Genomic DNA, 27,108 nt, shown 5'->3' on the forward strand with positions numbered 1-27,108 from the left:
TTCCCAGCTCAGCTCCTGTCTCAGCTCCTAGCTCAGCTCCTGTCTTCCCAGCTCAGCTCCTGTCTTCCCAGCTCAGCTCCCAGCTCAGCTCCTGTCTCAGCTCCCAGCTCAGCTCCCAGCTCAGCTCCTGTCTTCCCAGCTCAGCTCCCAGCTCAGCTCCAGGCTCAGCTCCTGTCTCAGCTCCTGCTATGACTCATCTTCCCATGGACCTTCATTTCTCTAGACTTCCCAACTGTCATCTATTCTGAAAAACATCAGTGTAGGACTTGGAGGGGCACTCAATGAGAGACATGTGTAGCATGCCCAAAACCAGTCTCCAGCCCAGAAAGCAAAGAAAGAGTCCATTTAGAAATCATTTCTCAGCAGGATGCAATAGTATGTACCTGTAAGTCCAGAAACTTGAGATGCTGAGGCAGGAAGAGCAGTTTCAGGCCAACTTGGGCAACTCAGCAAGATTGTGTATCAAAAAAGGTCTGGAGAACACTGGCTTGCAGCTCAGAGGCTCAGTGACAAGGCATTTGCAAAGCTGTGAGTTCAAACCTCATTATGACAAGAAAAAGAGTGACTTTCTCTAGCAAGACTAGTCAGGTAGCTTCTCCACTCCAATAATCCTGACTAGTGCTCCTACCCTGTGATGTGCTATGACATATCTGTTATTGCCACCCTCAGTATCAGCTGACAGCTGTCCATGCACCTGGGTGAAACACACTAAGTTACTACTCCACTCAACAGGCAACATACGTACTCTTGCTATTGTTCAGACCAATCCCGTGAACTTCCAGAAGTAACACGCTCGACTCTTCCAGTCTGAAGAACAGAGCTGCACACACACAGAAAGACTGGAGTTCCTGGTGAACAAGCTTTCTACACCACTTTGTGCTTCGGGACCATAGGGGATCACCACAGTGACTGGTGTCACTAAAACATAAACAGGAAAGCTGCAGGGATAAGAAGCATCTGATCATACGCTCAGGAGTGACACCCAAGGGCTCAGAAAAATCACACAAGTACCAACTCTGAACCAACAGGTGAGCAGACGTAAAGCAGGAAGCATCTCAGAGCAGAGCCTGGATGTGTTGTGGCAGGAAAGCTCAGGAGAGTATTGATCAGGCCAATACGAGGAGATGGGGATGGCCCCAGCACAACACAGCACTATGGTAAGCATGCTAACAAGTTACAGAATCACAGCGCTGAGGCAGGCATGGTGCTGTCAATATCTTAAGTGTCCTAATAGACCGTGGCTTGCACTGAACAGCTATATTAATGTCTATGTCTCCAATCAACAATGGATGGCTCACTATGTCACAGCCAGTCTGTGGCGTTTGAAACCTGGCTGCCCTGAGGAAGGCTGCTTGCAGTCATTTTAAAGCCCGTATGGCACCGGTGGACTTTCTTTACTTGCAGTTGTGTTGTTAGTGTGTCTGGTTTTTGTTTGCCTTGAGGCTTTACTATGACGCAATCACACTATGAACTGGATTCAGTGTACGAGAATATATTCCATTCATCACCACAGTCCACTGGGAAGACCTGCTGGTCACGGGGGAGGAAAAGATCTCCTTACTCCCAGTTCTGTGCAACCCTCCTCTGCTGTTTGTCCAAACACACTGCTCCAGACAAGTACACACACATACACACATGGAAGCATGACGCAGGTTATTCTACGACTGGCTTCTTTTACTCCAACGCTTTTGGGGTTTGTTCCAAACATTCCAGCAGCCATTCCACCTCCCGTCTGCGTGGATGCCACTGCTCACCACAAGAATACACCACTCATCAACATACAACGTTCAAGGGACTCCTATCTTGGGGACCTATGAAAAATGCACTTGTGAATTACTATTCGAATGTTTTGTGTGGACACATGTGCTCGCTAGCTACTACATTCAGATGTATGTATGTACATCTACAACTATCTGTACAAATAAGATGCAGACTTTCTGGGTCAGGTGGAAGCTCTTCTTTCGAAGAGCTGCTGAACTGTTTCCCAGAGTGGCTACGCCTTTCTATCCCCGCTCCCAGGGTATGAGGCTCCCAGAGTTCCACACCCTGACCAACAGTTGCTGGCCCTAACTGACACTTACTGCCGTCCCAGTGGATATCAACTATTACCACGCTGTGATTTGACTTGCATTTCTCCTAACTAATCATATGCAACAGCTTATGTGCATGTGACATGTGCACGTTTTCCTCAAAAAAAAAAAAATCTCTTACCCACTTTCAAATGTTGTCTTTTAATTATTTTGTTACAAGAATTTAATAAAAATCTATTTAAATTTTTACTTTTGGTGTTTTTAATGGTTTCTAGCACATTCTCTTAAATGCTTCCATCTACCAAAGAAAATATCCAAAGCAACCTTTCTGTGAACTGAGGGAGAAAAGAAAAGACAGTGTATACATCTGCCTAGAAACCAGCACAGTAAGACTGGCCAGCAGCCTCCACACAGCTCCCTGTCGCTCACGGTCCCATTAGCTCTCAGGAGGGAAGTGTCTAAGCATCCACACTGCACAGGGATGCTGGACACACGGAGACAACGTTCCAGCCTAAAGATGTGAATTCCTCAAGATACAGCCTAGCTCCATCAGAACACTGACGTGCAAGTGTAGGCAACCTCTGGAAAACATTCAACACAACAGTACCATCAGAAAAATGGGAGCACGTGTCTTGAGCAGGAGGCATCTCAGAAAATGAACCAAGCCCAGACGGAAACAAAATCATACGCAAAATATTAGCATCAATTCTGGCCTGACTGCCTTTGGCTTCCCCATCAAAACAAAAGACAAATTAACCCTGTTTAAAGCCATGCTGATTCTTTCCAAAAGTAATAAATCTAACCAAATCTGATCTGAATGAAATACCACAACTGCAGAGAAGCTCTTGACTCCTATGCAAGAAGATCAAATATCTGCCCAGGCTCATGAAGTCTTGCCCACAATGCCATTTCTAACATAAAAATGCAAAATAGCAAAAACAGATACTTGGAAAGAAGGCAAAATTTAGATTAAGAGCATGCAATCAACTATGAAATTGCTATACAAAAGATCCCATCAGGAACTGTGCAGAAACCTATTCTCAATGCCCACACTCCAAAATGGGCTAAATATATCTTTCTGTAAGCAGAGAGAGAGAGAGAGGGAGGCTGGGCTCGTGCTGCAGCCAAGCGGTTGAGAAGAATGGTGCTGCCTGATGGCCCTGACTCAATCCAGTCTCAGTGCTGTCTCTCCTGAGGAGCATTCAGTGTCGGTTAATAAGCACAAATGTGGTGAATGTCCACCTTCCACAAGGCGCTGCATCTGGTACCGCAGCACCAAGTCACAGTAAGGGAGATGGCCCAGGCTCATGGAAGTCATGATCTAACAGAGGAGAATGTATTACTTACAATTCCCCACAGTCTTCTCGGCTAGAAACCAGGGGGATGAACAAGAACAGATCCCACCACATTTAAACTTCTAATTAATATCGTGAGGGTTTCAGAGTTATAGATCTCAGTGTACATTCATCACTCATGCCCAAACTGCTGGGGGGTTTTCGATTTTTAAATTATGTGTTTATGTTGAGGTGGGGAGACATACAGAAGTATGTGCCTGCAGAGGCCAGAAGAGGATGTCAAATCCCCCGTAGCAAAAGTTACAGGCAGCTGTAAACTGCCTCATGTGGGTGCTGGGAATCAAACTCCAGACCCTACAAGACCAGTACACCATGCTCTTACCCGCTGAGCCACCTCTCAAGCCCCAGCCCACTAGTGTTTGCTCTACTAGTGTAACACGGTTTGGGGTGAGAGGATCTTCACCCTGAAACACTACCTACTAGTAACAGCAAATACAAATAGATGCTTTCTAACTGAGACATGAAGAAACTAAGGCAAAAGCAATAAGAGTCTATAATCCAAAAATAAAAATTAGATTCATTGTAAGGACCCAAGGAAATCATAAAGAAAATACATTACAATTATGAACAATTTTCCAAATTAACCAGAGTTAGAAAAAGGTACAACTTAAGCAAATAAACTTTTTAAGACATTTATAGATTGATGTTTATGTAAGATTGAATTCATATGTGTATATAAAATGCTGGATCCCATCAACAAAATATACCTTCCCCTCAAAACAAAAAAAGCAGGAACTCTGAGAATGGCTTGTTGGCACGATACTTCCCACTGTGCACTGAGCCCTGGGCTGCAACACAGCTGCACCTGAACCTAATGACAATTTTAAAACTACTTGGCCAGGTGGTGGTGGCCATGCCTTTAATCCCAGCACTCAGGAGGCAGAGGTAGGCAGATCTCCAAGACCAGCCTAGTCTACAGAGGGAGTTCCAGGACAGCCAGGGCTACACAGAGAAACTCTGTCTTAGAGACCCAGCCCTAAAAGAAAGAAAAATTATAAAAAAGGCAACATATGACCTCAACTGTGAAATGCCTCTGAGCCATCCAAGCAGGGATACAGAAAGGGGTCATACTGAAGACTGAACTTGAAGAAGGAAAAACGCATCTGGTCATCTCCAATATATAAATATTAGTAACTACATACTAGAGATAGATAGATAGATAGATAGATAGATAGATAGATAGATAGATAGATAGATAGATATCTCACTAAATTTATCACTAAAATTATGAGCTAGACAAGGCCATAAGGGGAAGTAACACATTCCAGTGGACTCCACAGATCTGGGAGATGAGTGGAGGGAAGCAAGACAATGGTTCCTGAAGCAGGTGAGCCCACTGTACCAAGGAGAGCGTGGCCCTGCCCACAGAGAACACTGCACTGAGGACCACCAGGACAAATCCCTGCAGGGGCGGCAGGCTAAGAATCTCACAGCCTAACAGAATGGGGAGAGGCATCTGAGACATCAGCGTGATAGCTTCCTGAGGAGTTGTTGCTATTTGTGGAAGGGAAGGAATGGGCGGTGGATGGAAAGGTTCACTGATAGTATGATAACACCTTCTTAATGACAGAGGAGAGAACCGTGTGTGCTGCCAGATAGACAAACACTGGAGACCACGCTAAGGAGAACACTTGAGGAAATTTAAGGACAAGTAGGCGGAGGCGAGGAACAACAGCATCATCAGTGACTATGGATAGTCCTTAAAGACCCTATGGTGGTAGTTAATAAAACAAAGCAAAAACAAAAGAAAAATGGTTCTGCAGTTGAGAGCACCGGCTCCTTTTACAGAGGACCTGGGTTTGAGTCCTGTTCACAACACTTACAGGGCAGCCACCATCTTTAGCTCTAGTTCCAGGAGATCTGATGCCCTCTTCTGGCCCTTTTAAGCACAGCATGTTTATGGTACACAAACACACATCCAAACACTCAAAGCATAACATAAAAATAAACAGGGGCTGTAGAAATGACTCACTGTTGAAAGTACTTGCTACTGTTTCAGAGGATCCAGGTTTGATTCCCAGCATCCGTGTGGCAGATAACAACCATCTATAACTCCAGTTCCAGAGGATCCAATGCTCATTTTACTTTAAGTAGACAGACAGACAGACAGACAGACAGACAGACAGACATTAAATGGGGCAGGGAAGCCTACAACAGGCAGTGCAGAGGAACTGTGATAGTTATTCTTGGTTGTCAACTTTACTACATCTATGAGAGATTTTTTTGCTCCATTTGAGGTGGGTGAATCCACTTCTAGTCTGGATCTTTGAGGTAGAAAACACACATCTTTGATGCAGATCTTGAGGTGGGATTATAGCACTGTGGGCCACACCTTCTGCTGGAAGCCTATATAAGTACAGAAAAGGAAGCTTTTGCCCTTTGCCTGCCTGCCCTCACCTTGCTAGCACATCAATTTCTTCACTGGCATTGGAGCCTACTTCTTCAGGATTCCAGCACATACAGAAGACAAGCTGAGACACCCAACTTTGTGGACTGACCAACTATTAGATTCTTGGACTTTCCATTCATAGCCAGTCACTGTTGTACTGTAGCTAGACTGTAGCATGTAAGTCATTCCAATAAATCCCCTTTAGACAGACAGACAGACAGACAGACAGACAGACAGGTTGATTCATTCATTTATTCATTCTATAAATTCTGTTACTCTAGAGACCCCTGACTAATGTTGGGAAGGACCACAGTCCCACTAACAACCAAATGGAGGAAGGATGGGTGACGGCTAGTTAGTAAAGAACAGCCTAGCACTGCCTGTAACTCAAGCACGCACTTAGGAGTAGAGGCAGAAGAAAATGGGAGCTCAGAGACAGACTGAGTTACAGGAGAGTCTATTGAGGGAGGAGAGAGGGAGGACAGACATTAGGAACTGAGGTGGCCACAGGAGAGAACAGTAGCTTAAGGAGCAGAGGCTCTTCGTCAGTAAGACAGCTGTCTTTTGGAATGCTTTTATGTATGTGTAATGGTCACTTTTATTTCAAAAAGAAACAGTTTTGTTACAAAACAAAACATTAAAACAGGTTTCCTGTAAGTTCTGTCCTAGTTCTTCATCTATTTTAAAGTTATTATCCTAGCCAGATACGGAGAACAAGCCTGTTATCCTAGCACTGGAGAGACTGAGAAGGAGATTATGGACTAGCCTAGCCTATCTCCAGAGACTAGGTTCAGGACCTGGCCTTTATCTTTAAAAGAGAAAGTTAGCCTTTATACATAAAAGTGATTACTGCTAAAGTAATCCCTCATCTGTCTCACTGAGTGGGACAGAAAGGCTGCAAGTTACGGTCATGTAGAGATCATGGCCAGAGAAGAGCGTTCGTCGTTCATGTCTCCAGAAGGAGGAGTTTCAGCAAGCACAATACAGAACTCATTCAAACGGCATATGAAAATACTAGAAGATAGCCGCTCTTAAACAGTCAGTTACTGCATTTAATGCACCACCCAGCAACGCAGACTTCTGATTCATGTGCTGTCGTCTGCTGGGGCCTGGAACACAGTACTTCTACAGACATGCCCCTTCCAGGCAGAATGTACAAGCTCAAATCTCAACTCCTCACTTCACATCCACAAGGCCTCCAGGCCCCACTGAAGCCCTTGGTGCTGCAGCTTCTGACCTGGAAGGTGTGGGGCGGACTGAGGCAGACAGGCTCACAAGGACAGAGCTGGGTCCGAGGTGGCATTGGTATAGGTTCTCCCTGAGCAGCACAGACCAGTCTTATGATCAGTTTGCAGTGACAGACTCAGATCTTAGCCTCTTTTCAAACAACATACTCTTTCTCTCCTGATTTTAGCAAACCCTCCTTGTCTACTTGTCCTTGCCACAGCCCCGCCAACTCTGTCAGGATGCTGAAGGGCACAGACTTTTATACAACGGTCACCAGTGAATTTACTCATGGGCCTTTCCCTCTCTGTGCTAACTCCATTCTCAGTCAGATTATATATTTAAAAAAAAAAAAAACAGCAACAATTAAGTCTGAGCTGAAAAAAAACGGTGGGGGGTGTTCTTAATACTCTCCATTGGAAAACTTACTACTACACACAACAAACACCTTTATCTCAAGTCTCCTGCAGCCAAACCAGGGTCAGCAAGAACTTGCCATGCAGACAGCACTGAGCACTCCTGGAGAACACAAACATTATGACCAGGCATTGTCTCCTTTATCTCTGTGACTCTGGCAAAGACGGAAAACTAAATGCTTGAAAGTTATTTAGTAAGTCAATGCTGTGATCACACTGGAAGGGTTTGCCTGCGACCCTCTACCATGAACATACATATATGCAGCAGGACTACTGTGTCCACACTGCTACGGCAAGCACTCTCTTTAACTTAACCACACACCTCATCTCCTTCATTACTCTCTTCCTGCTGTCAATCAGAAGTGCAGCAACAATGAAATGCTCAAAGTTTCTCTTTCAGGTGAAGGCACAGTGTTAGAATGATTCCAGTCTTCAGTCAAGATAAGCCATGACCCTACAACTACATAGTGACAACAACAGTTTACAATGAAGATGGCCCGGAAACACAAGAAGGTAACATTTTTCTAGTTCAGAGAAATCACTCTTGGAACTCGTTTTCAAAATCACACTTTCAAATTAATTTTAATATCACATCTAATTAATTCCAATGCCTTACCTGTCAGCGGCTTCGATGTCAAAGCAAAACCTCCTGTCAGTGGAGTCAATATGCCTTTTGGTGCATTCTTTCAAAAAGAATGCCTCTCCATCCCCCTGCAAAAAAGCGTAATACTCAAAACTCTGCAGAGTCTGCCGCTGCTGCCCCCCCCCAAGAGCCCAGGCTAGCCCTTTCTGCTCTGAAGCCTCTCAGCTCTTCCCAGGGTTTTCTAGTTCTCGACAATGGCATTACTGTTTGTGGATGTCACAGATATTGACTCCAGGACAGCAGGAAGGATGACAGTAGCGTCCAGGGTCTACAGTGAGGGCCGGCCTCACAATACAGTCTTGAAAGAGTCAGAACCTGCTTCAATATCACACTATACTACACAGCAACATTATCAGTGTGACCACTATTAGCCTATAAACACCACAACTCCATAGGGATTGACCTGAAACCACACTGTATTGCTGGGATCTCAAGTTTATCCACTAACACAGAACCAGTGGATCTGAACAGTTCTGCCTCCTAAGGGAGTCACCCTCCCCAAGAGCATCAGAAGTGGGGTGGAGACAGAAACTACGCAGGGGCTCAGCAAAGAGCAAAGTCTACACCTAAGATTTTCCAAAACACGGGAATCTGTTAACAATATTTTAAAAGATCCCAGGTAAATATTCAGAACATCACAGCTACACTCATCTGGTCAGCTGGAGCTGAAAATGGAAGCAATCGCTAAGGAGAACTGCCCTAGACCCTGACTTACTACAACAGCAAACTCAGGCTCAAAGTAAATGCTGCAACTCCCACTTCTACAAGGAAAGAGCCTCGCCTCAGCCTCGTCTGGGCAGCTTTTCTCTACGTACACCCATCGATACTGAGGCTCCTACTTACAACCTGCTTTAAGGTTTCCTGTTTGTTTCTGGACAAAGTGTAAGGTACATAGACAGAAATCAGCTTAGACTAATTCTGAATTCACCTAAGCAAAATGTTACCCAACCACCCAGCAAGCAACAAATTGACTGGCTTTCTTAAAATGTGTGGCCACTTATAACCCCTGCGTGAATGAATTACGATTTGAGAAAAAATAAATAAATTATTTTAAAAAAAAATGTGTGGCCAATTATGCTCACTCCTAGTGGGAAGAGCTCCACCCCAGACAGCAATGTTCCCCTTTAGCAATCTATCAGAGCCGCTCACTGAACACAGGAGGCCGGTCCTCCTCACACAGCCAGCCCCCACGGTCTTCCTGCCATGCTTGGCTCTGCTAGTCATGTCTTTGGGATGAGCAGCTTGTCGGGAATAAGCACGTGAAAATTCTGCATGGCTCACTGAATGAACGGGGATTCATTTAGAGGTCGCTCCACCTGGCAGTGTTTTCACACTGTGACTGTCCAGCATACAAACAAGCCAGATCTCCTTCGTAAACTCGGACGATCAGACAGTCTCAAAAGCCTCAAGTGGGAACTATCTTTCTCTTCTAAAACAGTGACAAATTCTACTCCTCTCTGTTTTAAAATCTAACTGAAAAGACCTAGGAGTGTGATTTAGAAACAAAACAAAGATTTTAATTCTAAAACCAAACGTCTCAATAGTCAATATGAAACTACTAAAATGACAAACTTAGCAAGTATCTCTCCTATAAGATAAAAACCTACTATCAAATACTTACCAGCTTCCCCCCAGATCTGTGCTCAAATGGAATCATGTTGAATTTCTTGGCTGTTTTCCGGTACATGCAGTAGTGTTTGACCCAACTGGACCCAAATGGAGCAGGCCCTTCAACAAAGCACAGATCTTTGTGTTTTCACTCATGAGGAGGCAGACATGCACAGTGAGAGGACATTGCTGCACAGCTCCAGGAAAGCATAAAGGGCAGAGACTCAGTCGAGCATGGTGACAAACACCTCAATCCCAGCATACAGGAGGCAGAAACAGGCAGATCTCTAGGAGTTTGAGGCCAGCCTGGTCTACACAGGGAGTAAGACATCCAGGGCTACGGAGAGAAATTGTCTTGGGCCATACACACACACACACACACACACACACACACACACACACACACACACAGAGTCTCAGGACACATATTCATATATTCTCTCTCTCTCTCTCTCTCTCTCTCTCTCTCTCTCTCTCTCTCTCTGCAGAGACTAACAGAAGGGGACTGAGGGACAGAACACCCTTAGAGCACTGTGAGACTTTTCATCAGATGACTGTGAGTTACAGTCATGAGTTAGGACAACAGGACGGCTCAGCATGTAAAGTACTCATGGCCCAAACCTTAACTCCTAGATCCTACAATGGAAAGAGAAAACCATCTCCTGAAGGTTGTCCCCTGACCCCCACACATGCTCCAGCCATGTGCTCATCCACAGTCACACTCAATAGTCAGAATAAGTGACATACTTTGTACGTGCTAGAAAGCACAAGAGCTACTCAGGCCCTCTGGATTAAACAGAGGAAGCATACCATCCCGCTGGTTACTTAACTTTGGTTTAACACAGACCACTACTGCTCCCACAATCCTCTACTTCCCAGTTGGTCAATATGGAAGAAAAGTGTGTAACCCTGAGCTACAGGGTCAGACGCAGAGAAACAGAGGAATCCAACTCAGGACTTTGAATGAGCTTTGGCTTCTTGAAGTTTCCGACAGGGGAGCCCTCTGGGCTGTATCAGGACAAAGCAACGGTGCGATAATCAGTCTCTGGGACCCCAGAGAGTCCCAGGCTGAACCACTGTCCTAACTAGCCATCCTGAGCCTGGCTGTGTGATGGAACACCACCCCCACAGGGAATTAGCAGAGTTCTTCGTGGGTTAGTTCCCATGAGAACAGTGTGTGCACACATGTTTATGCATGTGTGTGGATGCATGTGCACATGTTCATGAACTTGAGTCCAGGGCTAACAATGGGTATCTTCTACTACCCACGATTACTCTACACCTTACCTTTTTTGGGCGGTGGGGGGATTGTTTTTCAAGACAGGGTTTCCCTATGTAGCCCTAGATGTCCTGGAACTCACTCTGTAGACTAGGCTGGTCTCGAACTCACAGAGATCCACCTGCCTCTGCCTCCTGAGTATTCCACCTTATCCTTTGAAGACAAGGTCTCTTGTTAAATACAGGACTTGCCAACTGCCTAGACTGGCTGGCCCATTGAGGCCCAAGAATGCCCTCTTCCCCACACTGGCACAGCACGAGCATACTTGGGGGAACACCTTGGTGTTGTGATGGCTGCTGGGGTTCTTAACTGGGATCCTGAAGCTTGTAGTGCATGCACTTTTCCAGCTAAGCTGCTTCCTGGGCCACAGGGGGTATTTAAGTGAGCCATCCTTATACACAGAGACATTTGCCTTCCCACTGCTTTGTCACAATGACACTTCCCAACCACCAAACGTATGAGCCAAATAAATCACTTCTTTATAAAGTATCGGGCATCAAGTACTTTGTTATAAGCCACACAAGACAGGCAACCCAACACTAAAGCCTCTACAAGTAAAATACTGCTATGTAGCACTAATTTCTATATGTTTAATTACATGTATAGGTATGTATCTGGGAGTAAAGATGCTCACAGAGGCCAGAGGCATTAGATTCTCCTTGCGAGCTACAGGGTGTGGGGGCTAGGCACTCAGCCCTGGCCTTCTGGAAGAGCAAGAAGTGCTCTTAACTGCTGAGAAATCTCTCCAACACTTTTCGTAATAACACAGCAGTGGCCAGAGCTGTGAAGGACTGGGAAGTGGGAAGAGGAGAAAGATGCTGGGAACACAGTCCCTCCTGGCTGTTGTTACCTTTAACCTCGGTTTCCTTAGAAACAAGGAAGCAAATTCCTGGAGCACATCATTAGACGGCATACAGCAGCACATCCGGCTGCAGAGCTCAGTGCTGCTGCCAAAGCAGGAATGTGGGTGCAGTGCACCTTCAGGGTCTGGAGCCGTGGCTCAGCAGTTCAGAGCACCTTCCGCTCTTCCTGAAACTTCGGATCCAGGCTATCCAACACCCTCCTCTTACTTTTTTCCTGGACGTACAGGTAGCCTTCTGCTGTGAACTGGCTGGCTCGCTTCTGGTCCTTGGGATTTTGTCTGATTTTATTCATAAGTTCCTCCACTTCTGACCGGGTTCCCTCAAATCGATTCCGTGTCTGAAAAAGAAAAAAAATACGGATTCCAACTTTCCTAGGATGTTTTTTGCGCGTACATTTTGACATCTCTGTATAACTAAAATTAAATCTGCAGAACTCAAAAAAAAAAAAAAAAAAAAAAAGCTCATTCTTTCCAGGGTGTCTCCTTATTGAGATTCATATTCAAAGATAACAAAATGTAAAACAGCCAGCAGAGAGGACTAGCCGAGGACTCCAGAGAGAGCTGCTGCCTCTTGTTTCCTGACTTTGTTCACCTTAGATGTAAAGAGTAAATAAGCATAAAAGACCCATCTACGGGAAAATAAAAGGCGCTCACCACACTCAACCCGACCCACTACTACAACAGCAATCTGAACACTAAGAATCTGAAAATAATTATCCTTTCCAAGCTAACAACAACAACAAAGTCATTGATCATTTTGTTTCTGACTGTGGTAACTACACTAGAAAATGGCATTTCTTCCCCGAGAGAGGAGAGGAGGAGGAAGATCTCATGGGCAAATAATGTCCACGCTTCTAAAGCAGCTAATGACATTTTGGAAATTCAGGAGACATGGGCTGCCAATATCTGCTATGTGGATGCTCGGGCCACATCGTGCGAACTGAAGAGACAGAGTAACCACAGGCCATCCTGGATGCTCTGGCCACATATACAAGCTGAAGACACAGAGCAACCACAGGCCATCCTGAATAGTCACCACCACCCAGGTTATGGACATTTCTTAAAGCCAGGCTCAAACATAATTGTATTAATACCAAAAGGCTACTGATGTGAAACTGCAAAGGCTCAGACAGAAAATTATCATTAAAAATTTCTCCTGTCTCCTACCTACACTGACAGCCTACAGGGCTATCACAGCTCCTAAAGATAGAAAAAGCAGAAAGGCTGGAGTACTGGTACCTTCTTCCTAGGGGGATGGGAGACTGATAAACATAGACTATAAAATATAAAACTATTTCCACAGTTTATTTAAACAGAAATTAAGAGCCAATAGAGGGGAAAAAAAAAAACACTTTTTTCTGCCCTTTAGGAAAATACAGGGCCAGGTTAGGTGGTGCATACCTTTAATCCCAGCAGTTCAGATCTCTTAGTTTAAGGCCAGCCTGGTCTAGAGAGAAAGTTCCAGGATAGCTAGCCAGGGCTACACAGAGATACAGGGCTACTCATATACATACATACATACATACATACATACATACATACACACACACACACACACACACACATATATATATATAAAAAGCTACATAGAGAAACCCTGTCTAATAAATACATCCATACACACACACACACACACACACACACACACACACACACAGACACACGCACGCATGCATGCACACAGAGGACTATAAAAAGCTCTGGTTCTCCTTCTTCTCCCATCTTCAGCATCTCCCATGTTTGGGTCTGTTCCCACTGATTTCACATTGTCATTATTCATCATTTACTTCTGTGAGATCTCTCCCAACCTCACTTCCTCCACAAATGTGTAGAACAGATCTAGTCCAATGGGCTTTACCCACAATGCTCCTGTTGCTTAGTGTTACTGCCCTAAATGTCCAAGTGTCCAGCTAGCTGGCAGACCATATGGCACAGCCTTGAATTCTCAGGGCAGTTTCTCATCCTCTGTCCAGTGGGGAATCTCAGGCTGACATGCTCTCCCCATCGCTGATACAGAATGTACTGTTTCTCCAAGGGAGCCCTGCTGCCTTCAATAGTAGGAGGTATCTTACTCCATAACCAGGTACAGTGTGCTCACAGCTGCTGCACCATCTAAGACTTCCATGCAGGCAGATTTGGGCAATACACACACAGGCACTCATATACACACTTTATCACACATGCATACACTCATGCATACAGTCTTATACACGCACTCACTCTCACACTAGTTAGTATACACACACACACACACACACACATACACACACACAATGGAGCCACTACTGCTGTCCTGTAAAAACCTGTGACTACGTACCAGTAAGTTGACTTCTAGCCCAGTTTCTGAGGTTTCCTTGGAGCCCAGCCATTTTCTCCAGCTCTATCGACTCCTACTGAGAACTCAGGTTCCACGAGACGTTCACACAAGCAGGCTCTCACATACTCCACTCCCTTCTGCAGGCACCTCCAGACTCCAGTTCTAACCCCACAGTCCCACACAGTGCTCTCTCTGCCAGGCACCCCACTTCCTGGTGCCTTCCATTAGAATGAGCAGCATTAACTATAAAATGTACAATATGTCTTTATGTTAATTATAAATTAGGGTAGAAACTTCAGGTTTCTAACATCAATTGATAGATAGACTACCCACAACCTAGCAATTCTTGGTTCTAAACTTGAGGGACATTGGAAGATGTGCTTTAACCAGAAGGACGCTAGACTGTGAATACTGAATTTGGTCACAAACTGAATCAAAGCACTTCAAATGGTGCCTGAGGCACAGCTCAGGGAGCACAGTTCGCTTCGAAGGGCCAAGTACACTACCCAGGTGTTTGGGAGGAACAGGAGGTGTAGCCTTGCTGGAGGAAGTGTGTCACTCCTGACTCAATTCTGAGCTCTGCACTCTTGGCTTTGTGTTTCTAGTTCAAGATAAAACCCCTCAGCTCTGCTCCAGTGGCTAAGCCTGCCACCTCTGTTCTGCCACCAGAGACACCAACTCTCAGGAACTGTAGGCCCAAACAAGCTCTTTCTTCTATAAGCTACCTTGGTCATCATAATAGAACAGAAACTAAGACACCCTCAAATAAGCCTTGAAAGGTGGAGGGCAAAACAGTGAGTCCAAGTGTAGACTACCAACCATAATTCAGTCAGGTTTTTCAGTCTCAGCTCATGACATCACTCAGAGCAAAAGAGACAGCAGAAAGAGGATTTAGCTTACAAAAACAAACAAAACCAGAAAAGTACAGTTCCCAAAACAGACAGACAGACAGACATCCCACTAAAACCCCATATATCCTCTCAAGAGTTCTATACTTACAGAAGAGGAGGAAAAAGAAAGAATGGGCTGGCGGGCCTTAATACTCCCAAAACACAGCAAAGCACAGAACCGGGATCTCTGGACCCAAGAGACTCCTAGAATCAGAGGCAAGGTTTGCCAGTCGTGCCAAAATCTCAGTCCTTACCATTAAGAACTTGTTTCCTTCAAGATTTTAGAGGGACAGACAGCCTTACCAAATCTGTGCTTATTGATCCCAGATACATCAGGTGGGACCTATGTTCTAGCCCAGCATGAAACCTGGAGCTAAGCAGGGCAGGTCTGGGACTCGGTGAGCAAGCGGTTCTCTGGAGGATCTGAGAGAAGTGCCGTTCCGTACACTCCTGTGTCAGAGAGGTCATGATAGCTGTCTGTACACGGTGGAGTAAGTCATTTACCACAGTAACAAGCATAGGGAAAGGAGTCGTTTTTATTCTTTGATAGTTAAACTAGTCAAAACTCGTTATTATCACCGACCAGAGGAGAACTAGCTACCCACACTCAGCCATGTATATAATCGTGCTGTCATCTGGAGACTCTTCCCGATGATCCTGGCATCCCTACAACTTCCTCTGCCAGGACTTCTGGTCCCACCTTCCTCATGCCAGTCTTCTAGGACGGCATCACAAAAGTGCAAAGTTAGCTCTCTAAAATAACCTTTAATTTTGATACAATTTCTTTTCCTCTGGGGTAAAAAAACACTACTTTCTAAAAGCCATCTTGCTACTTTCTTGCTTTCTATTTATTACGCCAGATTACAGAAAAATGGGTAAAAAGCAAATCCCTCAGGAAAAGTCCAGCCATTTTTACAATATAAAAGACATATCCAGATGGGGCTGGAAATAGCTTGCATTCATTTTTAAATAAAATTACCTCTCAGTCCTCTGCTGGCTGCAGTGGGACCAAGATGTAGAACTCTCAGCTCCTCAAGCACCGAGTCTACCTGAACGCTTGATGATAACTGACTGAACCTCTGAACCTGTAAGCCAGCCCTAATGAAATGTTGTCCTTTAAAAAAAAAAAAAAAAATTACCTCTCTTCCTGAGTATAAGACATTTTAAATTTAATTATTTTACTATAATAAAATTCTAAACAGTTGACAAAATTAACTACAATGTTAATGGAATGTTAACATGAAGATATATAACCTTAAAATTCAGTTTTATCATTTCAGTGTGGTTGATATATCATATTAAAAAATAAAACATAACCACAGTTTTCATTCAGAAATGTGTAGCTTTATATAGTCAGTATCTGCCCTTATTTAAAAAAAAAAAAAATCACAAGGGGATAAGATGAACAGCCAAAAAAGATGAGTAAATGACAGTCCTTCTGAGGGAGAGCCGATAGCACCACTTGAGTGCTGGACAGCGGCTGAAAGCAGAAGCAAGGTTCACACCTGTGCTCTCCAGCAGCAGCAGAGGGAGGCTGAGGCAGGACACCGGCTGAGCCAAGAGCCAGCCAAGAACACTTGCCTGGCACATGCCCTCGCTTCCAACCTGGGGAGGCTGTACCACACACACACACACACACACACACACACACACACACACACGCGCGCGCGCGCGCACATGTCCATAGTCCTGAAAATGAGGCTGAAAAAGCAGCTTTCAAATGAGCAGCACCCAAGTGGCCTCAGAGAGCAGAGTAAAACTGAGGGGGCATTTATAAAGGTGGCTAGCATAGAGACACACTGAAGAGTGAAGCTTTGGGGCAATTCCTGACAAATGAGTATCTCTGGACTCCAAAATATACAGAAAAAAAAAAAAATGTTTCCCTTTCCAGAAAGTTCTTGCCCATTTTACTCACAATAGAAAAATGGGTGTTGCTAACAAGGCATTCTAAATAAACCTATCTCCTCTGGTTTTGCTCACCATTATCTCATGGGGTCCCTCTTTGCCACAGGTACATTATAAAAGGACATCTGTCCAGAAGGAAGGAACGTAAGAATGGGTTGACCAGAGCCCCAGGAGACTGCTGGGTTCCTCTGTCACTCCAGAGCCTGGGCTAAATCAAGATGGCTTCCTAGGCAGGAGGCAGTACAGTCACATAGGACCTGTGATACAGGGTCTCGTTCTATTATCTAACAGGAGGAGAGGCCTGAGAGAGCATCGCATGTAGCTCAGGCTGGTCACAAAATCACTACATAGCCTTGAACCCCTCATCATCCTGCCTCTACCTCCCACTGGGGTGACTGAATTTAAATACCCACCATCTTGAAAGTCTTCATTGTTTTAATGATTCTGTTCTCATTTTACACCGGCCCCATAATACACACACCAGGCCTACCTGGGGTTCTCATCTGGTCAGCCCCGAGGTTGACAAAGCCTAGAACAGCAGTTCTCAGCCTGTGGGTCACCCCTCTGGGGGTCAAATGACCTCTTCACAGGGCTACCTAAGACCATCAGAAAACACAGATATTTACAGTATGACTTATAACAGTAGCAAAATTACAGTTATGAAGTAGCAATGGAAATAACTTTATGTTTTATGTCCTACAACGTGAGGAACTGGGTCACAGCATTAGCAAAGCTGAGAAGCACTGGTCTAAGAAAGGAGTATCTCCATGTCTGTAACACAGAAGGGGCAGAGATCACGGTATGGTGGGACAGGGGGTGAGCGTGAATAGATCTGTGGAGCCCTCTGATCAACCATCCTAGACAATCTGTGAGCGCCACATTCAGTGAGAGACACTGTCTCAAAAGGTCAGGCAGACAGCAACTCAGAAAGACAGAAGTGGGCAACCTCTGACCTGCACATATACCACACGTACAGAAAACAGTAAATCTACTACCACAGGAATGATGTTGAGGTGAACTGGGACACACATGGACACACAGATATACACATCTCTGTTAAGTTCTATCTACCTAACTTCTAAACCACAAAGACCCCACACACACTTGTGTTCCGGGTGTGCTGTATGCGAAGCCATCACACTGGGCTTCTAACATACATACATACATACATACATACATACATACATACCATACCATACATACATACATACATAACACATACATATATACATACATACATAACATACATACATAACATACATACATACATACATACATACATACATACATAACAAGTTGTTCTCTGAGAACATGAAACGTAAGAAAAGTCTTACCTGGAAAAACCAACTGTTACCTAAATAAAATCTTTCTTTCTTTAACTTTTTTTTAGTGTACATATGAATGAAGCGCGCGCGTGCGCGTGCGTGTGTGTGTGTGTGTGTGTGTGTGTGTGTGTGTGTGTGTGTGTGCGCGCTCACGCCTGCACTTGTGTATGGGGGTCCCCACCTTGCTTGAGACATGTATCTGGTTGCTAGTGTTGCACTCACAGGCCAGCTGAGGCCCTGAGAATCCTCTTTTCTCCTTCTCCCCTTGCTAGAGGAGCACGGACATTATTATAGCACAGTCTGCCAATTGGCTTTGCATGGACTCCGGGATTCAAACTCAGGTCCCCAGGGTTACACAGCAAGCACTTTAACCACTGAGCCATCTCAGCCTAAAGCAACGTTAGTAGGAATCTCCAAATGCAAAATCTTTCTTTAACTTTTTTGAGTGTACATATGAATGAAACGCATGTTTGTGTGTGGAGACATTATCTCAACATCAGGCTGAAAGCACACACTCCACAAAGGACAGCACAGAAAACAAACGGCTGTTGTGAACACAGACATCAGAGAACATGCCCCAAACATAAGGACCAAATTCCATAAGCCAGTCTAGGGATGAAAAACATGACTGACGGTCAAAGTCAGCAATGCCAGGTAGAATTCCAGCATAGCTGGTTCTTACACAAAGGATTCAGAGTAACATAGCCAAGTTTATCCCAAGAATTTTCCCCAGAGAGCCAAGGAAGATCCTCCAAAGGGCAGGGTCCTGCAGCCTCCATCAGCTACAGCAGTTTGTTACATCAAACGTGACCACTAGATGGCGGCACATCCCCACTTTCTCAGTACCAGCCTGGTCTTAAAAGATTTTGAGACCAGAATAGACAAAGAGCTGCACCCCAAACATCTTTTAAATACCAGAAGGCTTTCGTTTCCTTACATTCTGAATGTTGATCTGTAGTTCCATCTTGTAGTGATTGAAGTCTTTGGAAAGCTCATGACCTTGATGATAGAAAGTGAACATTCCCTGAAAGAAGGACAGCATCTACAACAAGGAAAGGAGCGCGTTAGTGCAAGCAAGCAGGCAAGGAGGCAAGGCCTGCACTAAAACCACCATTCCCAACACCACCCTTCGGAACATCCAACCACCTCCCTGTCTGTCACTGCACTGAAATAAAGTAGTTCCAAAGAAGTCACTAGAAATTAAATAACTAAGTCAATGGTCTATATGGAAGATTATAAACAAGCTGTGAGTTTCAATTCCCTAGCACCCACATAAAGGTACGTCTCCATGTCTATAACACAGCAGGTGTCCCTAGCACCCACATAAAGATACATCTCCATGTCTGTAACACAGCAGGTGCAGGGATCTCAGTACGGCAGGGGCACAGCCCCTGCCAGGGAGGGGGGTGTGCCAACAAGGCATCCCAATGTTTAGATGTTTTCCTAGACTTCCCCTCACTGCGCCCACCCTTCACAACACGTGAGGTCTCCCTTAGTCTTTTCACAACAAGGATGCAGAGCAAGGGTGTCCTACTCACAGGCTCCACAAACTCAAACTTCTTTCTTTCTTGGATTTCCTGGAGCTTGCACACATATTCCAGCGAGAGCTCATAGAAATGCTGCCGGTTCTGCTCCACTTGGAGATCGGCCTGTGTTAAAACAAGCACTGTTAGCTGACCCCATGCTAGGGAACTATCAAACCCAAGGTCAGCGGCCGGTGCTGGCCATGGCGTGGGGCTTTTATACACTTGGAAGAGTCACAACTTCACAGGTAAAGGGCCTCTGCCTGACACAAAGAAGGCCTGTAGATGGGAGAAGAACAGCTACACAACCCAGTAAAGTGGTAAGCCAAGGCCCAAGCACTACTCAAATGGCTAAAATGAACTGGAAGATAAATATTTTCCAACAAATTTTCAGAAGTTTCTAAAAACAAGTCTAGTATTTGTCTGGTACTTAATTAAAAGTCTTTGAGTAAAAGAAAGTTTAACTGTAATGTTGACAAAATGAGAGCTTCTACCTAAAAACCATGACTTTCTGTGTCTGATTATTCACCTATCAACAGCATAACCCGAAGCTGAAACTCTGTAATCATGGTCCGTGTTTCCCTCACAAAGCCTGACCATGCACAGAGTCGAATGGCTCTCACGTGCTCTCGCCGTGGCTTCCCCATACTGCTAAGCATCCTCTATCTTAGTGTTCTGAATGCCCAGTGCTGCTGAACCACGTGCTATTTTGTGACTCACTCTCCAGATCCACAGTTAGCTCGTAACTTTCAACAATACATACCCCAATATACCACAATATTCCAGTTGTATGTAAGAGTATAGAATGAGTCTTTGTACCTGCCCAAGTCTAAAATGCAGTAACATTTTCAAACTTGTTATGATTTAGATGTAGCTTACATATGCCCTGCAAACGTTAATGTACGACAAAGCCTGGCCTCTGATATGTCTGCCACTCTTGAGGTGATGGAATCTTCAAGAACTGAGGCCTGCTTGAGGGTTATCCGGTCACTGGAGGCACTACTGTTGGAGGGGTTAATGAAGATCTCATGGAAGTGGATGATTCCCATGAGACTAGATTGTTTCAAGAAGCCTGGCACCTCCCCTGAATCTCTTACACAGACACTGTCACATGAAGCACATAACCACAGTGAGGCCCCCAATCAAAGCCAAGCAGGTGTCAATGTCATACTCTCAGATCTCCAGAACTATGAGCTAAAGAAATCTGTTTTGTTTATAAAGTATCCATCTGTGTGTGTTTTGTAACAACACAAAATAAAGTAGCATACACAGTAAGCAAAAGCTGTTATTAACTAATTAATTAATTAATTAACAACTGTGTACTATAATCCAACTGTAGCTCTATACATGCAGGAGACAGGAGATCAGCCTCACACAGTATTATTAAAAGTATTATTTCTCAGTGATATTTCAATTGAAATAGTGTTCTTTGTTTACTGGGGAAAAACAAGCATTAAAAACCAAGAGGAACGTAATCTTCTCCCTTAGCCAGTATGTATTACAGTACAGAAACTGTCTAGAATTCAGGAACGTGGGTGGCGGATGGAGGTGAAGGTCCTTGTGTCTGGTATCAGAGGGTGGGAGCAGCAGCCTCCAGTAAAAATACAAAGGTGAATAGCACCAGGCACACTGCAACAATCTACTCTCCTCTTTAAAACAAGGAGAGAGAATGGCTTGCAAGCATTTCTGTTCCCTGCTCAATATCCTCCTCAGAAGAAACCTTTATTAACCTCTTGAGCAAAAGTCAATCCACTGAAGATTGGCCACACAACAGCTCACAAAGGCAATAGGCATCCAGAACCAAACCTTCTCCTCTGTCTGTCTCTCCTCCCTTTACGGTCTACATGCTTACAAGAAAGCTGTTTCAAGTGGGGGTCTGTACTTCTGTGAAGGAGAGAGAGAGAGAGCAAGACAGAAAGTACGTTCCACCAAAATGAAACTGCAAGTGCCTTGTCTTCAACGCCTCGTCAAGCTCATGACTTGCACTTTAATTATCTCTGGGACTGATGACACTGTCAAAACCATAACTCACTGTGCACACATCCTGTTTGTGGTCCTCGCTCTGACAGGCACTATTCTAAGCAGAATGGATAGGGGGCTGAACTGTAGCCTTCAGAGGATGTATGGTCACTGAAAGAAGCCATGTAACATTACCTAGGAAGAGTAAGAATAATCCAGAGGAAGAAGTTGTCTGGACAGATAGCTGGAAGAAGATTTCCTAAGGTGTGTGCTGAGGTTCAGTCTGTTATGCACTGTAATGCTAAAAACTGCCCTGATTACCTCAGGGATGAGGAGATCCTCATATACACCAAGTGCTGCTATGTAATCTTGCTCCTTTATTTAAAACTTGGTTGAATAAAGATGCCTACAGCCTATAACTAGGCAGAAGAGAGGTAGGTGGAACTTCGGTTCGAGGGGCTTGGGGTCTGAGGAGAGGACCACAGGGGAGAAGAAAATGGAGCGAGGAGAAGATACTGTAGGGTAAGGGATCAGAGAATTGGCCAAGAGAGCAGCCGAGGCAGAACATGGCAAGTCACAGCACAGGGTTATCAGCAAGGAAGGAGACATAGTAAATCGAGTAGATTCTGGCCAGCCCTGGAGCTTTAAAGGCTTATTTTAAATATAAAGGTTGTGTGTCTTTTGGCTGTCCTGGAACTCACTCTGTAGACCAGGCTAGCCTTGAACTCTCGAACTCAGAGATCAGCCTGCCTCTGCCTCCCAAGTGCCGGGATTAAAGGCGTGCGCCACCACCACCCGGCAAGGTTGTGCGTCTTTCATCTGGGAACTGTATGATCAAAGGAGGGGTAGAAACCACTGGCTGAAAGTAATTACTCCCATACCACACTTGGCCTGAGTAGAGGCTATCTGGGCCAGTATTGAAGGAGACAGGCATGTGGATCTGAGTTTGAACACAGTAGTCAGGGGTTAAGGGATGCCTCGGTGGTAAAGGGTGTGAGCCTCAGCCAGAAATGGGCTTTCCCTGAGCACGGTGGGTAGTGCATGGCACACAGGGCCCTGGGCAGGGTGGGCAATGCTTGGCACACAGGACCCTGGGCAGAGTGGGCAGTGCGTGGCACACAGGGTCCTGGGCTCTATGGCTTCTGAAGCCACCATCTCCAGGCCTTTCAAAGGGGAATGAGAAGGGGCCACATGCTGGTGGGAGGAGGTGGAGTTTGGGGGCTGAGGCTACCTCTTAGAACAAGATGGCTAATTAGAATGATGTGGAGGTGGAAATTAGCTTGGGGCATAAAAATCCTCTCTGAAGTAACTGAAAGTGAGAATGGAGACAACGGAGAAGAGCATTGAAAACAGCAGCAGCCAAAGTCAGCAGCTGTCCTTGCAGAACAGACTGAGGGGGCAGAGCCACTGCATGGCTTCCTGCAGAGAATGCAACAGACTGAGGCAACAGGCTGGGGTGTCCGGTAGAAGCACGCATGGCTTCCTGTACTGACTGCAGAGAAGAGAGAGCAGAGCCCTACACCTCAAGCACTGTAGCGAGGCGTAAGCAATATCAGCACTATCTCCTCTTTATAAACTATGAAACGCCATCCAAATGTCAAAGGTCACTTGTAGACGTCAAACAACAATGTGTGCACACATGGAGTCTGTAAGAAAAGCATACAAGCTTGACTTTCTACTATTACCCTTTGGATGGTATGTCAACAAATACACACACAGTAGACACTGTGCCTGGCTTCGTCTGTGAAGAACATGATAATAAAACTTATGTTCTGGGCTACAGGAAGATACTGAGGTCTTCAGCAGCTCAGGGGAAATGGAGAGTGTATATATGATCATATGGTCATACTTCGTGTGTGTGTGTGTGTGTGTGTGTGTGTGTGTGTGTGTTTTCGTGTTCTCAACGATAAAGAACTATTTCTTCAGAAAGGAGGAGCTGCTGCCCTTACGTACGTTTTGTTCCCAGCACTCCTGGCGGTCCGCACCAACAGTAACTCCAGCTCCAGAGGACCCGACACTCCATCCTGGCCTCTGTGGGCACTGCCACTCACATGCGCATATGTCCATATACACCAACACTTATGCGCACATATTCACACACACACACACATTATTTTTAGAAAGTAAAAAAAGATCTTTTAAAAGCCTATGTCCCATATTGTAAATAACTGAAGTTTCTATTCAAGTGTATGAGAAGGAGGAAAAAGTCAAAAAATTTAGAAAAAAAACTGGGGAAAATGAGAGATAAGATATAAATTCCTTTCTGCTTACATACTGCGTTTAAAAAGAGCAAACTCACTCTATTAACACAAGTAGAACAGATCCACTTCCCAACAAGAAGCAAGCTAGCTCTGAGCAATCTCTCACATATATGAAAGTGTGTGAGCCCATGCAGTTCACATGTATGAAACTGTGTGAGCCCATGCAGTTCACATGTATGAAACAGTGTGTGAGCTCATGCAGCTCACATGTATGAAACAGTGTGTGAGCCCATGCAGTTCACATGTATGATGCAGTGTGTGAGCCCATGCAGTTCACATGTATGGAACAGTGTGTGAGTTCACTCAGTTCAATTCATCAAGAAAACTTGAAAGCCAAGAACAGGCCTATCTGTGTGTCCTGAGTATGGTAAACATGTGGGGGTTTTTTTTGCTTGTTTGTTTTTAAGTTTTAGAGACAACATTTTTCTGTGTAGCCCTGGAATTCACTGTGTAGAACAGGCTGGTGGCAAACTCACAGAGATGGATCTGCCTCTGCCTCATGCGTGCTGGGGATAGAGGTGTGTGCATCACTGTGCCCTGTGCGAGCAGCTGCACATGTCCTTTCTAACACTAACACCACTCCTCCTGGGAAAACCTCAGAGCCTAGCATTCACTAGTATGAACCACATGTAATCAACACTATAAGGCCTTCACGGCCACCCCACTTTACAGAACCGTACTTGGAACTCACTGCACCACCGCCCCACTTTACAGAAGCCTACTCGCTCACTGCAGAGCCTGCTTTCCCTCCATCCACACAATCTTGGGTGAAAAGCTCTCACAAGTAAAGAACATTTTTAAAAGGAGCACGCTGTGTAGTTTTTAATTTCAAAAGCAAATCAACAGGAGCCTGGCAAGAATACCTCCTGCAAGTGTGAGTCCTTCTTCCTGGCAGACAGAGTCAAGTGCTTATCGATCAGACTGTAGTTCTTTTCCGTCTCTTTGTCGAACTTCTTTTTTTCTTCCTACAAATTAAAAGCAGACAATGGCAATTACACACAACACACGTAAATGACACATACAGTTAACCTACTAGAGGATAAAAATATGGAAAATGTCTAAAAGAAAGCAAGGGAACACTAAACGTGATGGAGTTTCTGAGACAACGCCTCCGTCCCCAGGCCACTGCCACATCCGAGACAGCACAGGACCAGGAAGACACTCTCCTTGCTGTGCACTCTTCAGGTTTCCCCCAACCCTGACTATGTTCAATTCTCCATATTCATTGGAGTTGACAGAGAAAGATATGTCAATTTTCTCTCACAGAAAAAAAAAAAAAAAAAAAAAAACAGAAAAGGATGAACTTTAAGCACTTCCAGCGGGGTAGTGGTAGTATATACCTTCAATCCCAGCACTGGCAAGGCAGAGGCAGGTGGATCTCTGAGTTCAAGGCCAGCCTGGTCTATACAGTGAGTTCCTGGCCAACCAGGGCCACACAGAGAAACCCTGTCTTATGGGGAAGAAGCAGAGGATGAATAAATAAAGTTTTCTCTGGACTTTGCTATGAGATGAAATTCATTTTAAACTCAGTAAGTTTGGCCATATTTTTGGTCATAACAATCTTAGAACATCTCAGGGAAGTCCTCAGAGTCTAGTTTGAGTATACCATGCTCTACCCAGAACTGGCAGAGTTCCAACCCTGTCTCAGATACATAGAGCACCAGACAGAAGCTACAACTGGTCAACAGACCCCAACACACACCGACACTGGCGGCAGCCGCTTTGCTTGACTCGCACATTTCTGCAGCACCACCTGAAATCCACTTCGCTTTTGATACAAAGGCATTGAGAACACAAGTAACCCAGCTTCTGCGATGACAGAGAGGCCACTGCTCAGGCAAATACACTTCTAACAAACACTTTTAGCCTCATGAGAACACACTCCACTCTTGTCCATCAACGTCCCAGTCCTGCTTGCTCTTGACTGAGTCGCAGGCACATCCCGTTCCTTCCTTCCTAGTTTTCCTAAGTCAGCCTTTTCTCCTTTAGGAAGATGAAACAAAGAGCATGATTTCTTGTGTCCTGGCCTCATGCTGCCACTGCACAGGACAAGCTGTAGGATCTAAGGACAAGCACAGCCTCTGCCTCGTCACTGAGACCACAAATCAATCCCCACACTGATGAAGGTGAGACTTGAGAATCAGTGATTTTCTCCAATTATGCTCCAATTCCAGTTACCAACTTGAAAAGCTTAAAAACAAAACAGTGGGGAAGAGAAACGGTCCTCCTCCAGAGGAGCCAGGCTCCTTTCCTAGTACCTCAACAGAAGCTATGACTCCAGGCCCGGCAAACCCAACTTCCGCTTTGTTGTCTGTAAGTACTGCGTATGGGGCACAGACATACATGCAAGCAAAACATCCGTATGTAAAATACAAAATGACAAATAAAATAGTCTCCCAAAATGCCTGACAAGGAGAACCTAAGTTTTCTTCAGAACTGTCTGGGAATGTTTTGGGCTGACTGATCCCTTAGTCCATGGCGAGTGAGGGACAAAGCAAGAGGGGTAGCTTTCCTCGGCCTTGGACTTGTCAGTCTCCCGCTGATACAGAAGCACTTGCTTTGTCTTTACGGCCGTGGTAGTTCACAGCATCTCTGCGCCTGTACGGTCTATTACAGTTAGTTAGCCACTGAGCTTTCCCTGTGCATCCCGTTGACTGTTTCAATAGTGGAAAGTCCAGCCCACACACGCCGCACATCCACAACGGTGCCCGTTTAAAAGCGGACAGCGTGGAGACTGCATTATGACTTGGGTAACTGTGGCCACTCGGTGTGCTGCACACCTACAGGACACTACACCGAGAGCCCGCAGACTGTAAGAGGAATGCTGCGGCTGGCACAAGCTGCCATGGCACAGGTGCTGCTGCATCTGCTCCTGGCGTCACAACTCACACAATTCTTTCTCCCTGTGTTTGTGTGTTTGTGTGTGTGTGTGTGTTTGTAGCATGTGGCTTCCTCGTGCCCCCATCATTTCTTGTGGTAAGGTTATATAGCTCTTAACATAGCAATAAAGGGTTCAGCATGCTCTTCCTACGCTACACATAGGAAACAGGTGTAACAGAAACTGGCAGCAAAACCCAGGAGTCCAAACCAACTGCAAAGAGCAAATGTTTCTTACGAAGCAG

At 45.1% G+C, this 27,108-nt stretch overlaps 1 protein-coding gene across 1 annotated transcript in view; it reads right to left on the reverse strand.

Moving 5' to 3' along the window:
* Positions 1-27,108, reverse strand: part of Arhgap10 (Rho GTPase activating protein 10) — a 196,862-nt gene that overhangs the window by 133,016 nt on the left and 36,738 nt on the right. The window contains exons 6-11 of the mRNA XM_028785172.1: positions 24,850-24,951; positions 19,782-19,892; positions 19,181-19,285; positions 12,015-12,144; positions 9,679-9,785; positions 8,031-8,125 (exon numbers count right to left, since the gene is read on the reverse strand). Coding sequence (XP_028641005.1) covers positions 8,031-8,125; positions 9,679-9,785; positions 12,015-12,144; positions 19,181-19,285; positions 19,782-19,892; positions 24,850-24,951 — 650 coding nt within the window. The remainder of the gene's footprint in view (positions 1-8,030; positions 8,126-9,678; positions 9,786-12,014; positions 12,145-19,180; positions 19,286-19,781; positions 19,893-24,849; positions 24,952-27,108) is intronic.

The sequence above is a fragment of the Grammomys surdaster genome, unplaced genomic scaffold, assembly GCF_004785775.1.
Source record: "Grammomys surdaster isolate TR1022 unplaced genomic scaffold, NIH_TR_1.0 125146, whole genome shotgun sequence".
Lineage (NCBI taxonomy): Eukaryota > Metazoa > Chordata > Mammalia > Rodentia > Muridae > Grammomys > Grammomys surdaster.